Genomic DNA, 14,532 nt, shown 5'->3' on the forward strand with positions numbered 1-14,532 from the left:
GTGTCATAAAGTAAAGATATGAAGTACTGGCCTATTTTTAATCTTTTATTTCTATACTTAACTCTTAAATCATGCTTGTGTTATTAACGGTTTAGTGTGACTTAGTTATAAACATCATTTATCTTTTCTTACAGCCTTAATCTTTTCTAGTGGGTGTGAACACTGACATGCTTCATAATGTGCTTTTAAGTTTATTTAGTGCACAATGAGATGTTATTTTCTTGTTTGTGTTATAAACATAAGAAAACAACCGTGTATGTGACATAATTTGTCACACCTCACAAGCACAGGTAATAATTACTATTTGGATGCGGAATAGGGCTTACTAGACCACAGCTAAACAAGCTCAGATGTATTAACGATTGAGAAATTGTCTCAAAAATAGTTTGTAGACAAGTATATAGGATTTACACTCATTCACTTAAGCTTTATTGAGAAACGTCATTGGCTTTCTCCATAATCTCTCAAAACAGCTGCATGGATTAGAGTATAATACTGTTTCTCTGTTTTAAATGAATAAGGACCCTGTTTCTATTATTGTAGACCTCAGATCATTGCAGGCTGTCCTTCAGCGGTTTAGGAGGAGGGACGTCTTATTCACCTCAGCAGGAGTTTTAAAAACTGCTTGGCATCTGAGCGCTTTCAATTCAAAGGCAGACGCGTCAGGACTCACACGCCATTGGCTTTTGGAGATTGACTCCAGTGCTATTTAATCACTTATTATTGCACAATATTTTTCTTCAGTGCTCTTTAGGGATTCATTCTCTCTGTAATCTTCTTGATTGAAAGGGTGATCTGGACTAAAGGTCCTGTCCAGGAGGCAAGGCTTTTGGTACACCATCACTTGAGGAAGTGTTAATGTAGGGGAATTACTGTCGTTTTGCCCTTTTATTGGCTTAAACGCAGTTAAATTTCAGTCATGTGATTTAGAAATCATGAGGAAATGGACCAGATTGGCGCATACAAAACAAATTTTTTTTTTTTCCCTATGGAGGCATAGTGGGGGTTGGAATAAAATAAACTGAAATAAAAACATAAATCTATATTAATTTTAATCACGCACAGTTACAGCATTTTTTATTCATCTTCCAAAACTCAGTCCTGCACATATGGAGGAAAACATGCTCTAAAGCAGAGAATGATTTCCTCCATCATCAGTTCTGTGAATATATATTTATATAGAATTTTACTATTTTCTCAAGTATGGAATGAGCTTCCTTTGCCATATATTTTACTTTATTTCAATGATTATATTATAAACTTTAGTGGCATATAAAACGCCAGGTAAACATAGCATAACTTCTTGTTATTGGAACCTCAAGAAATCTGATAACTCGTGCCTGATATCGAATGTGTAGCAATGCTTGCTGTCAGTCCACCTCCTGTATGTGGAAATCAATCCACCAAAGTTCACCATTTCTGCTGTGTCTTGGGCTACAGCAGCCGATGTTTGTTGAGTGGTCTTTGTGTTAGGCTCAGAGTGTTGGTAAATGTTTAGCATAGAATCACTATAGTTCTTTTTCAATTGAATTGCTCGTATAGTAACCACTGCCTCTGCTGTGAACCACCGTGTCAACATATAAGACCAGATTTATACTTTGCACTCGCAGAGCAAAGGCTACACGTGAAACTGGTTCAAAAATGAAACCGCTTCCTTTAGACAGAAAATTCAATTTCATCATAACATCGTCTCGTGTACCAATCTTTCACTTAGTAATGGACCCAACGGCTTGGTACATAAATATTAACAGTGCAGAAATCTGTCTTTTTTTCTGTCAGCATGTGCCAGTGTTGGACTGCAGTATTGCACATGTAGGTTAATCGCAAATACTGCTTACATGATCTCTAATGCTTTGATCCTTGTCAACTGAATAAATAAAAGTACATAAAGTCACTGATTTCAAGTTTCTGTTTCCTAACAAAACAAAATACCAGTTTATTCTCACAGAAAGAAGAACCTAGACACAAAAAAAAAATGTCATGGAGTCATTCGAGGTCATATAAACCTCATTTCAACATCTCAGCAGAACACACAAATGTAAAAGAAACCCATTTTTATAGCACAGATTTATTTACCTTTTAACAGAATTGATAAACATTTACTTCTAGTTACACATACATTCTGGTGTCCGTTAACACAGTGCTGGCAATGTGCCCAAGTATCATTTCATACATAATTACCAAACGATATAGCAATGAATTTGTGTAAACACTCATTATCTGTTTCTACTGCGACGTTTTGTTTCGTTCAAACATGCGTTTTAAACTCAATTACAGACTGCAGTTTTGCATGCCTGCTGAAAACAAGCAACGACTTGCTGCACTATTTGGTACTAAAGCCATTATAGGTTATATTACACATCTGATAATCTATCAGTTACGTTAATGGACACTAAACTCAACTTTTGTCTAAAATAAGTTTTAATAGTTTCAAACATTGCTCATATATCAAACGATATATTTTTAGGAGATTGTCATGCATTTGAAGCCTCAAAGTGCGGTTCGTTTAAAGTTAATGGACATTGAATTTAGAAAGAAACAATCATGTTTGGTATTTTGAAAAATTGGCAATTTGTGGATTCAGTTGTTGAGTGTCTTGAGAGAAGCTTCAGTAGCGGGTAGGAGAGCTTCCCTTCAGATGGTCCCAGTTATTGTAGAAAGCATAGAGTCCAGAAAGCGTCAGCCCAACCAAACCGCCCCGCACTGCGCCCCGCAAACCTCCTGCAACAAAACAAACAGAACTTTAGGAAACCAGTGAAAACAAGAATCGGCAGTTCCTCTAAATTTCTCTCTAGATGAACTTCTCTTCCTTAAGTTGCACTCATCACTCTCACCAAATTGTGTAATAACGCTTAACATCTTTTTTTTTTTTTTTCCAAGTAGCTCCCTATGAAAGTCTCCTCACTTATGAGAATCCAAACCTTACAGCATTAAGGCCCGGGGTCAGCAGAGCTCATTAACATTTCAAGGGAAATGTAACAAAAACGGCTTGATCTGAAAAGAGCTGTTTTTGACAGGGTAAAAAAAAAAGGTGTTTTTACACTACCATTGAGAAATTTTAACCAAACTATGTTACAGACTTTTAATTAAGACCCTAAAGAATAATATCAACTTGTGGAAAATGGCCATCATATGAACCCTTTAAAGCAGCACTATGTAACTTTTGGCGCTCTAGCGGTTAATAAACAGAACTGCACACATTCCGCTGAAGAATATTCCCAACCGGAGCTACTTCTCTAAGTTTATGTCTATGGTGATTCACGCAGGTATGTGTTACTCCGCAGCGGCGACGACCCGACCAGGCTACAATAGTCCAAATATAAGTACTTATTATAAGTGTAGCGTAGTGATTCGGAATAAGACAAAAACGCGGTTTGGAAGATGAATTCATGATGTACTCGCTCATTATATACATTTAGCAAATTTTGAACACAGAAAAAGTTACATAGTTCTGCTTTAAAAATAAAGGTTCCAAAAAGGGGTTTTTGTAGCAAAATAACTTTTAATGTGCGGTGGTTAGCGTGACACAGCACGAAACCAGACTTCTTTTTTTCCTCAATGGAAAGCATATTTACACTGTTTGAATCATTCCCTGTCCCCTATATAGTGCACTACGTGCCATTCACTGTACAGAAAATATTAATTCTGTGGACAAGTGACCGATTTCAGCATCTATTTTATAGTGTATAGGGGGCGGGCGCTTCGGATTCTAGAGAGCATTTGATTGGACAAAGTTTGATGAGAAGCTGAAGCACGATGTGACGTCAAAAAAAATCGTTGAGCCGTTTTGGCGGAAGTGACGAACTGCAAGCTTTGAATGCTTATATCTTCTAAATGCGAATTTTGTCACTGTTTTGGAGCACACTGCCTTATAGATAACCTTAAGACTAACATATTGATACTAACACCTAAAAAACTTTCATGGGGACTTTAAAGACTCATTTATTCCATCCAAGGCGTAATTCTCATAGTATAACTTAAACTAGGATAACAGTTTTGATCTAGTCATTGACCTCCAGTGACAGTCTCACAGTTGTCAGTGGCGTAAAACAGATAGAGAGGAGCTTAACTTCAGCCTGACCCGCAACATGGAGAAGAGCGATAGAGCTTTGAGAATCGTGAGGACTCCACACCCACCATGAGTTCAGGCTTGATATGAGCTAGTGAATGTGAGTCAGTGAGAGCCCACCCATCACACAGAGTCCACTGGAATGCTTCAAAATAACAATGCACTGTCTCTCTGGACCTGGACTCTTCCTTGCAGACATCTACAAGGCTGTTTTCTGTTAATATTAAACAGAAATGCCCCAAACACGCAGAACAAAGCAACAGAAAAATGCCAGTACAACATGCTGTAATTGATTTTACAGCACCATTATGATCAATGCACATTTCCTGTGAGCTTGTAAATATGTTTGAATATTCACTAGCCTGTGTGACACACGACTATGAAACATGAGATAACTGAAGTTATGATTGATCTTGTGACCGTCTGAATGGCTTGGGACACACCGACCGAACACAAACTGCATTGATGGCAAAACTCTTATCTGACGCTTAACCCAGCCAAATACTTTTCAGCAGAGTAGGCAATGTGCTGAATCATCGCAATGTCCAGGAACTTCCCTTCTAAGAACTCTGCAGCGAAGAATGATGGGAAATGATTTTGTGGCGTCCTAGTGAAAGACATTTACCCTGATACCGTTGTCTCCTCTAATAAGTCTTCCACAGAAAAGGAAGTACATAACATTGCTGGATCTTCCCCTTCAGTCTGCTGACAAACCTTGCTTCTTAAAGATAACATAATGTGATAAACATATGATCCACCTGGAGATTTGTAGAGGACACCAGTCAGGGTTCCTGCAGCAATCGTGTTGAGGTCGTCCTCTGCCCCTCTGGCTTTCTCTATGATCACCCCAAACGCACTGTACAGCAGAGCTGAACACATACAGTCATAAATCAATACACACATTCAACACAGAGATTAGATGTCTGCATTATTATACGACTTCTAAATGAAAAATACCCTTCTGTTTCAAATGAGCATTGACCTGACTACAAAGATGGATGAGATTCATTTTGAGGGGGAAGGAGTCTGAGTTTGGGCCCCTCACCTAATGAACCCAATGTATTTGCCCATGTGGCACCTTGGCGGGTCACCATATTCAGGATCCTGAATGGGAAAGAAAAATGGAGATTAAGAGTTTAAAACCAAGTCACAATTGACCTAAATCACTAAAGACTTCTGTTCTAAAACATCAAGCTATATACAGAAATTAAGAACAACACAATTAAAATACACAAGTAGGTCTTTTCCGGCTCCATAAAATCACATAAGTCTATTAACAGAAAGGCTAATAAACACATGCATATTTTTGCTTCATTACACATGAATCAGCACCTGGACTTTCAAGGCTGACTCATTCAATAACCAGTCTTTAAGGAAATACATTTTGACAGGGTGATCATAACACTTTTTCACCCAAACATCCTATAAATCGGCGGTGTTGTCTTGCACGAAACAGCAGTAGAGCGGCAGACTTTGGCCCACTCTACTTGTATAACTTGTAAAGAACTGCTTCTGAACACGCTTTAATGCAGCCTTGACCACATGACGCTTTGGGCCACACAGGTGTGTACACACAGATGTATTTGAGCTATTGATTTAAAACAGCTGTCACAACTTATCTTTACTGATAACAAAAAAAAAAAAAACACGAAAAAAAGAAAACCCATTAAAAATAGAAATTAAATGGGGAAAAAATTTACAAAATAGAGTGTTTTTGATTGAAATTGTCAATGTCTAGCAGTGTATTGCTTTTTTTTGTGGATTTATTAATATTAAAGGGAAAAAAACTTTTAAGTAATCAAACTGAATCTTGATGAAAGATGTTGCTCAAATCCTTTATTCACGTCTGTAACAGCTGCAAAAACACAAACATTGTCAGAAGAGGAACCAAGTGTTGTAATATCAGGATCAAATTTGTGTCTTAATCACAAGTCTTGAAATCAGCTTGCAGTTTTTTTAACTGAAGAATAGTATGTTTAGTGGCCACACTCTTTTTAAACTGTAAAAAAGAAATTGCATATATATATATATATATATGGGTAAAAATATTGCCATATCAGCTTCACTTCACAGTCTATTACATTGTAGATACAAGTTTAACATTCAACAAGCATTATAATAAATATAAAGCATATTATAAAATTCTACTTTAAATTGAGACAATTTTTTTTTACTTTTGGCCAACTTTGACTTCATCTCACAATTTTGACTTTGTACCTCATACTTTTGACCTTTCACCTCATTATTATGATGTTAAAAATACATTTTTTTAACACATTTGTATATACAACTCTGTGTAAAAGATTATTTAAATGTAGTTTTGATTTAATATATTTTTCCTGGGTAAATCGTACAAAATAAAGCATCTAAGTTTGCCCTGAAATCATTGTCTCACGACAATAAAAACTGTCCTAACATTTGTTTTATAAATATGTTAGTACTACAATACAAATTTTTGGCCTATACAACACCTTGTAAACAATTTGGTCATGTCTGGATTTAAAAGGGTACACGCATCTTTTTCCCAACAGGATTGATTTCATATAATTTCTTGTTCTTTCCATTTCTCTTATATATACTGGCAGATTGAGGGTTAGAGCAGGGGTGCCCAAACTCGGTCCTGGAGGGCCGGTGTCCTGCAGAGTTTAGCTCCAGCTTGCCTCAACACACCTGCCTGGAAGTTTCTAGTATGCCTAGTAAGACCTTGATTAGCTGCTTCAGGTGTGTTTGATTAGGGTTGGAGCTAAACTCTGCAGGACACCGGCCCTCCAGGACCGAGTTTGGGCACCCCTGGGTTAAAGGTTCCAAAGGTGGGATTTGGCATTCACTGAAACAATAGCTTTTTTTCTCTTGTTCTGTTTTCTGTTTTCTTCTCCAATTTGTGACGTCACAACCAGTATGAAACCACCCAACTGTCCGCAACCCAATTTAAATTCAAAGGAAAGATGCACATGACTCTGGTTTTAGTGGAATGTGATGCATCACCACAAACCAAAGGAAACATGAGACTGTAATGCTCAGTTTGGTTTATCTGCCTATTCATGACTCGTGCTCCACTGACATCACGGAATAACCCTACTGTATGTTACCTGACCCCACCTTTACCAGGAAATTCACTTCTGCTGTTTCTGTTCCTATGAGAGGTATGGTGCACACTGTGGTGAACACTGCTCTCTGCTGGTTAACTGTTTATGAGTTACGAGTGCATGCAAGTGTAGAAAGATGTGAAAGAATGAAGTAATACAAACCATCAATGCAGCGGAAATTCCTGTTTAACCTATCTGTGAAATGTCATTAAAGAGATACTGTGGAAGCCCATTTCCGCAAGAGATGGAAAAACATGCTTTAGTAAATCATAATTATGACAGTCAGAATGCCAAATGTTGGAGTTATGAGATACTAAACTGAGAAAAATTCAAAATTATGAGATAAAGAGAAAAAAAAACGGCAAAATTATGACAAAAAGCTGAAATTGAGAGAAATTATGAAATTTAACTTTTTATGTCATAATGGCTTCATCTCATAATTTCAGGACATTCCTGTAAAAGTGGGCATTTCCTGTTTAGTGAGGGTTTCTCTTTGTTAAAAAACAAATGAAAAAATGACTTTATATCTCATCATTTTTTAAATTTTCTCTTATTATTATATCTTAAAAATCAACATTATGAGATACTAAGTCATAATCGTGAAATAAAAAGTTGAAATTGTGACTTTTCATCATAATTATGAGATACATGACACAAATAACTATGACTTACTAAAGCATGATTTTATGTCTTATGTGCCAGTCCATATGCAGATAGTTTATCATAACAAACTGCTTTCATAACTACATCTACAGTACTCACTGTACATTGCGAGGTTTGGACCAAGCCATGTTTCTGGTTTCAGACAAGCCCATTCTAAGTCCATTTACAGCCCCAAAAACAGCACCTGTATGAGTTGTAATATTTTAGAAAATGTGAATTGCAAAAACATCATTCATATGAATTACAAACACATTCATTTAAAAGCAAACACTGAGACTGTATGACGCAGGAGAAGCTATGTGTGAGGAAGAAGAGATAAGATACCTGTGATACAACATCCGCCAATAGTAAAAAAGGCCAGTTCAAAGCGTCCTCTCGTTTTGTTTGCTCCAGTGGGTAAAATAAACTCATCTGTATTCTGTGAGCACGTGATCATGACAGACATCCATTAAATCTCATATATTACAAACAAATCAAGGTAGCTATGGGGCATCTAAAACCACAGATCTCACCTGTATGAGATACCTGGGGTCCACATTAAGGTATGGAGAGAGAGGACTCATGCCTGTCACTGTTAAGAAAAACAGCTTTAGTAAGCGACTGAATCATATGCACATTAGTAATATACAGCGCATTACAAGTAACGCGAGTTACGTAATCAGATTACTTTTTTCAAGTAACTAGTAAAGTAACGCATTACTTTTAAAAGTAACTTTCCCCAACACTGGTTATATAGTATATGGACTTACATGGCACTCCAGCGAGCTCAGTCTTTGAATACTGAGGGCCAGCAGATCCAAACACACCGAAGCCTCCTGCACTTCTTGAGCCTGGGCTAGAGGGTCCTGATGGCTCCTTATCCATGTCTAGGTGAGGTTCGTGCACCTTTGTACTCAGTTAAACATTTAAAGATATGCCTAACTTGTAGGAATAGCTTTGCGCACTAGTGTTAGCCAACAAAGATCGGACAAACAAATGTAATCTGTATAAATGTCAGCATGAGCCCTCAGGGTGTTCTCCAAATATCAAAATGATTCCTTTAAGCGGTTTTAAATATCAGAACGATTCTACGGAATGTTCTCTAATGACGGAATGATTCTTCAGAACGTTATTTTAAATGTCAGAGTGAGTCTTGAAACCAGTGGTTCCCAACCCTGGTCCTGGAGGCACCCCAACACTGCACATTTTGCATGTCTCCTTTCTCTGACACACCAGTTTCAGGTCTTGGAGGCTCTACTAATGAGCTGATGACCTGAATCAGGTGTGTTTGATTAAGGAGACGTGCAAAACATGCAGTGTTGGGGTGCCTCAAGGACCAGGGTTGGGAACCACTGCTTTAAATGTCAGCATGAGCCCTCAGGGTGTTCTCCAAATATCAAAATGATTCCTTTAAGCGGTTTTAAATATCAGAACGATTCTACGGAATGTTCTCTAATGACGGAATGATTCTTCAGAACGTTATTTTAAATGTCAGAGTGAGTCTTGAAACCAGTGGTTCCCAACCCTGGTCCTGGAGGCACCCCAACACTGCACATTTTGCATGTCTCCTTTCTCTGACACACCAGTTTCAGGTCTTGGAGGCTCTATTAATGAGCTGATGACCTGAATCAGGTGTGTTTGATTAAAGAGACATGCAAAACGTGCAATGTTGGGGTGCCTCAAGGACCAGGGTTGGGAAACACTGTAATAGAGTGTGGCAGAATGATTCTTCAGAACATGCTGTACCTAAATGTCGGTGTAGAACCTTTTCTAAATGTAAGAACGTTCTTGTTTGGATCTCATAAATGTCAATCGTGGAAAAGTCTGCTTGATGGTTGTTAATGGTGTAGATATATTCAGGGTTCATTATGCTGTAGTCATGCATATAAGCCTAAAAACCAAAAAAAAAAAAAAAAAACCAAGCCAAGGAAAAAAAAATATCTTGCATCATATAGATCAGTGGTTCCCAACCCTGGTCCTTGAGGCACCCCAACACTGCACGTTTTGCATGTCTCCTTAATCAAACACACTTGATTCAGGTCATCAGCTGAGCATCAGTAGAGCCTCCAAGACCTGAAACTGGTGCGTCAGAGAAAGGAGACATGCAAAATGTGCAGTGTTGGTGTGCCTCCAGGAACTGGGCTGGGAACCACTGGTTTAAAGAATCACTCTGACATTTAAAATAACGTTCCGAAGAATCATTCCGTCATTAGAGAACATTCCGTAGAATCGTTCTGATATTTAAAAACGCTTAAAGGAATCATTTTGATATTTGGAGAACACCCTGAGGGCTCATGCTGACATTTAAAGCAGTGGTTCCCAACCCTGGTCCTTGAGGCACCCCAACACTGCACGTTTTGCACGTCTCCTTAATCAAACACACCTGATTCAGGTCATCAGCTCATTAGTAGAGCCTCCAAGACCTGAAACTGGTGTGTCAGAGAAAGGAGACATGCAAAATGTGCAGTGTTGGGGTGCCTCCAGGACCAGGGTTGGGAACCACTGGTATAGATCATGAGTCTCCAGCATAAATTGTGTTTTCAATGGCCTAAGATTAATGCAATGCTGTCAAGCATATGCATGTAGTAATATTATCCCATGACCTTAAAAAACAAAAATATTTTACTCAAAATAAAAAACTTTTATTAACCGATATAGATTTAAAAAAAAACAACAACAACACATTTACAAGTCTTGACACAAGGGGTGGATACATTTCTATTAATCTGTGGAGCAGACTAATTATCAGACAATAACCTAAAAAAACAGCCGAATATTGGCAGATGTATGTTATTATTCGTGGTACTGTTTAATCAAACTCAAGATTATTTATTTATTTTTTTTCCTACTAGGATTTGCCGAGGTGTAAATTAAGCCTGGAATAGTCGCAGCTCCCCAGTGAGAAAACAACAGAAGGGCCGTGAAGATCAGCCCTAATGGAAGAGACAGAAACAGTGCTGACCTGCTCCGAGCAGGACGCTTTAGGAGCAGACTTCATCACGGTGGAACTTGACACCCAGCCCATCGAATATGTGGTCAAGTGGGCCGAGGTGGGCTCGAAATTCACTATAGCCTGTGTGAAAAAGGATTTGGACGAGGCTGCCTGCTTCACCTCCGATCAGATAGTCAAAGTGGAACCGGACGAGACGTTCTTTGTCCCTTACGAAGCGGTGTACCCAGAATGTGACGAGGCAGATCCAGATTGGATTGCGACGCATGAGGAGGAGGTGGGCAGCGAGTCAGACTTCAACGAGAACAACACAGAAGCGGGGAATAGCCAGTTTTGCGAAGAAGTGGACGTTTCGGATGTCTGCTGGGAGAAGGAGGTGTCTCATGCTAGAACGTATAACTGCCGCTTCTGTGGCAAGAGCTACAGCCATTCCTCCAGTCTTGCTCGCCATCTGCATGTGCACTCGGATGGATCGTCCTCTAAAGATTTCAGCAAGTTGTGCGACAACAAAAAGTCTCTCCAGTGCAATCTATGCGGGGTGCGGTGCAACGGCAAGCGGCTTTTGGCGATACACAAGAAATGCCACAAAACCAAGAGACTGCACACATGCGACACATGCGGGAAATCGTTCAATCACAGCTCGAGTCTGTCACGGCATCGGTTGATCCACAAAAAAGGCCTGGATAAGGACGTCAGACCGTTATACCCGACTCCAACCCCAGCTCCCATCGTAACCCAGCACAGTTTCCCATCCGGCCACGGCACGAGTAAAAGAACGGTGGAGAAGCAGTACCAGTGCGCGCAATGCGACAGAGTCTTTAGCCACTCCGCGGGACTCTCCAAGCACCAGGTGGCTCATGTGAGACAGCTGCTCAACTCGTACACACACGGCAAAGACTCCCTCGACAAGTCCTCGGACCTCAAGATCCGCTTGAAGCTCTGCTCCCGCGACAAGCCCAACTACTACACCCTGTGCAAGAAGAACAAGCACGGTAAAGGGGGCAAGAAGAGGTTGTTCCTGCCCAACGAGGAGCGGCCGTACCCCTGCCGGATTTGCGACAAACGCTTCAGCCACACCGCCAGCCTCTCACGGCATGAGCACACGCACGCCAGCAACATGTGCTACGCCTGCAACGTCTGCAGGAAGACCTTCATGCGGCTCTCCAACCTCAAGCAGCACCAGCAAACGCACGCTAAGGGAAAACTCTACAAGTGCCCACAGTGTGGGAAAACTTTCGTTCACTCCTCCAGCTTCTCGCGCCATAAGAAGGTCCACGCGGCGATGAGCCTGTCTTCGAAACAGGAAGATGTTATGTGCGAAGAGGAACTGGTCATCGATGAGGTGGCCCCGCTGGAATACGAGTCCGAGTGAGAAAGACCGAGGCTCTGGAACTGTCGAGGCTTTTCTTTTCTTTTTTTGGTTTGTTTTTGTTTACCCCTCATTCTTATTTTGTGAAATCGCAATTTGGGTGTGGCATCACTGGCTGTGTGGTTTCAATTGAATACTATTGTAATTATTATAACCCCTTTCAGGGGATATAGTAGATATAAAAAGTGTTTTTGTTTTCTTGGTTGACATTCCCTTGTGTTTTGTTCATTCGGTTTATTTGCCAGCCAAATTGTGTAATTTATGTCTCTGAAATTTTAGGTATTAACAAGAAAATCAACAGAGAAAAGCGGATGGCATTGGCAATGCAGGTGTTATTTATTTTTATTTTTATTTTTTGTTGTGCTTGCACTGAATCTGTGAAGCCAAAAGAAAGTACTTATTGGGGTGAGGGGAGAAGGTAATATTAAATTCAAGTTTGTTCGTAGGAAACCAGAGTTTTGTATGCAAGAAGTAAATTTATATGCAATTTACTTGAACGTTGTTCTATTAAGTGTGCGGTTTGAATCAGTTATTTCTCCTGTAATTATATTTAGTGACTTAATTTCTTAGACCAACAAGTTCAAGGCTTTTCTCTTCTGAAGTCTGGAGACACAAAAACAGGTTTTGCTGTTTGGTTTTATGGTATATATATAAAAAAAACTGTATACAGTTCCAGTATAAACCGCTGGACGAGTGCAAATGGAGGAGCTGTACTCCGGACTAACCAGTGTTTTGGGGTGTTTTGATTGTTCTGCATTTGACTAGTTTCCTCACCATGTTGTCTTTGGTACTTATTTCCTCTTTGATGTTCTTTTGTCAAAATATGAAATCCATTGTGTCCATGGAGGGTGTTCATAAAAAAAGAAAAGAAAAGAAAGATGCTTATTGGACACGGACATGTACAGCTGCACTTAAAATATTGTTCATATAAATTTGCGTGTGTGCACTTGAATGAATATGAGAAAAGAATATACCTGCAAAATGTGTGCTTTTTACTTCTGCTGTATATGTGTAAAAAGTTGCACTTGCAAAAATAAGTTCTATCTGATTTATTTTTCTGTATCTGCATAAGTTAAGGAATAGCCAAGGGATTTCATATTTTAACAAGCATTGCACTATTGTATTTATAGACCGAAGCACTACATATTTTAGGAAATTGGAACGCGACTTTGGATCTCCCGGTTAAAACCTCAAATGAATGAGGCACGGAAAAAATATCTTCCACGCATTTTGAAAAGTTGATCAAGTGCCCTCAGCTACTTTGTGTAAGACCAAAGCTCTTCAATGCAACACGGAAGACCTGCAGTTCAGCTCATCGAAGGTGTTTAATCAGCCTTATGTTTGATGTTCATATGCATCTGGACTTTAGCTCACCATTTGCTATCAGAATGGAAATTGAATAGCAATTGCTAACCTATTTATGGTGTTAGAAAATGAGATGTTGAGGAGTGTTGGGATGCTCGTATGAAGCACAGAAGACAACCAGAATGATGCACAAGAATTGGTACTCTCTATAGTTTTTTGAGTCCCTGGTTGTTTTTAAATATTCCCATTGTTAAAGCATAAGTCATATCCCCCAGTCGTATGGACCTTTTATGGCCATTGTTTTTAATTCTTTCCAATAATAAAAGGTTTATCGCTCTCCTGTCCACACTTCTCATGTTTAAATTTGACATTTTTCTTTTTCAATTGCTGTAGCTATTTCATCTCTCAATGCAGCAGACCTACATCTTATATAAAGATGTATGTTTTTGTATTGTGTTTGCCATTAGATAACAGTTTAAGAGTTCTGTCTTGCATTTTTGTAATAAATAATTGGTTCATGAATCAGTGGTCTATCTGAGTCTATTTGCTTAAGCTTTATAGTATTAGCATGGTTCAGTAATTTCAATTACAGCCATTTAAGTGAAAAAGCCCTGATATAAGACACCAGTCCAGTTGTGACAGATAATCAATTTACAATTAAGTCTAATTTACTGAGAGATAGATAACTAATAATAATAATTCATTATATTACAATTTAATTGCATTTTATATTTTATCTCCAACTTATTGCCCTATTAATTGACTACCTGTTAAAGAAGTCCTTGCTGAAAATGCCACCTGTAGCTGTCACCTGTAGTTCTGTCATCGGCCAAAAGATGTCAGCAAAAGACAATTTATGGAAAGGTAACACAAACACTTCAGCAAACACAGTAAGGCTTTGTGTTCCTACAAAACAACACATAACTGCTAAAATAACTAGGCCAATTATTATATATGTTTTTAAGCTTAACATTTTATATCTGACCTTTGCCTGATTTGAGGGTTTTTATCAATTTTTTGTAAAAAAAAAAAATCTAGCATTTAATTTTTTTATTGGCCAATTGTTGATTCTGAAAGAAAAATAGAGAGCTATATATCTTCCTATTTACAA

General features: G+C 38.8%; 2 protein-coding genes across 4 annotated transcripts; one reads left to right on the top strand and one right to left on the bottom strand.

The window, feature by feature from the left end:
* Positions 1-2,052: 2,052 nt before the first annotated feature.
* On the bottom strand, positions 2,053-8,798 carry LOC107565600 (mitochondrial import inner membrane translocase subunit Tim23-like). The gene is made up of 7 exons (XM_016250861.1): positions 8,568-8,798; positions 8,331-8,389; positions 8,143-8,236; positions 7,918-8,002; positions 5,115-5,173; positions 4,828-4,938; positions 2,053-2,721 (listed from the first exon to the last, which is right to left on the bottom strand). The coding sequence occupies exons 1-7, from the start codon at positions 8,680-8,682 to the stop codon at positions 2,609-2,611; spliced, it is 636 nt and encodes a 211-aa protein (XP_016106347.1). The 5' UTR covers positions 8,683-8,798; the 3' UTR covers positions 2,053-2,608.
* Positions 8,625-13,943, top strand: LOC107565599 (zinc finger protein 12). 3 transcript variants are annotated; one of them, XM_016250858.1, is made up of 2 exons: positions 8,625-8,688; positions 10,650-13,943. In XM_016250858.1, exon 2 carries the CDS (start codon positions 10,734-10,736, stop codon positions 12,117-12,119), a length of 1,386 nt encoding a protein of 461 aa, XP_016106344.1. In that variant the 5' UTR covers positions 8,625-8,688; positions 10,650-10,733; the 3' UTR covers positions 12,120-13,943. The 3 variants fall into 3 exon arrangements, with proteins under 3 accessions (XP_016106344.1, XP_016106343.1, XP_016106345.1); XM_016250857.1 differs by lacking the exon at positions 8,625-8,688 and adding an exon at positions 9,500-9,573; XM_016250859.1 differs by lacking the exon at positions 8,625-8,688 and adding an exon at positions 10,282-10,302.
* The last annotated feature ends 589 nt before the right edge of the window (positions 13,944-14,532 follow it).

This window comes from Sinocyclocheilus grahami, unplaced genomic scaffold (assembly GCF_001515645.1).
Source record: "Sinocyclocheilus grahami isolate Dianchi unplaced genomic scaffold, SAMN03320097.WGS_v1.1 scaffold1010.1, whole genome shotgun sequence".
NCBI lineage: Eukaryota > Metazoa > Chordata > Actinopteri > Cypriniformes > Cyprinidae > Sinocyclocheilus > Sinocyclocheilus grahami.

Coding starts and splice junctions, on each gene's coding strand:
- LOC107565599 (XM_016250858.1), top strand. CDS start 10,734: ATGGAAGAGACAGAAACAGTGCTGACCTGCTCCGAGCAGGACGCTTTA.
- LOC107565600 (XM_016250861.1), bottom strand. CDS start 8,682: ATGGATAAGGAGCCATCAGGACCCTCTAGCCCAGGCTCAAGAAGTGCA. Junction 8,003..8,142: donor TGGCGGATGTTGTATCACAG/GTATCTTATCTC, acceptor CAACTCATACAG/GTGCTGTTTTTGGGGCTGTA. Junction 5,174..7,917: donor TCCAAACCTCGCAATGTACA/GTGAGTACTGTA, acceptor TTTCCCATTCAG/GATCCTGAATATGGTGACCC.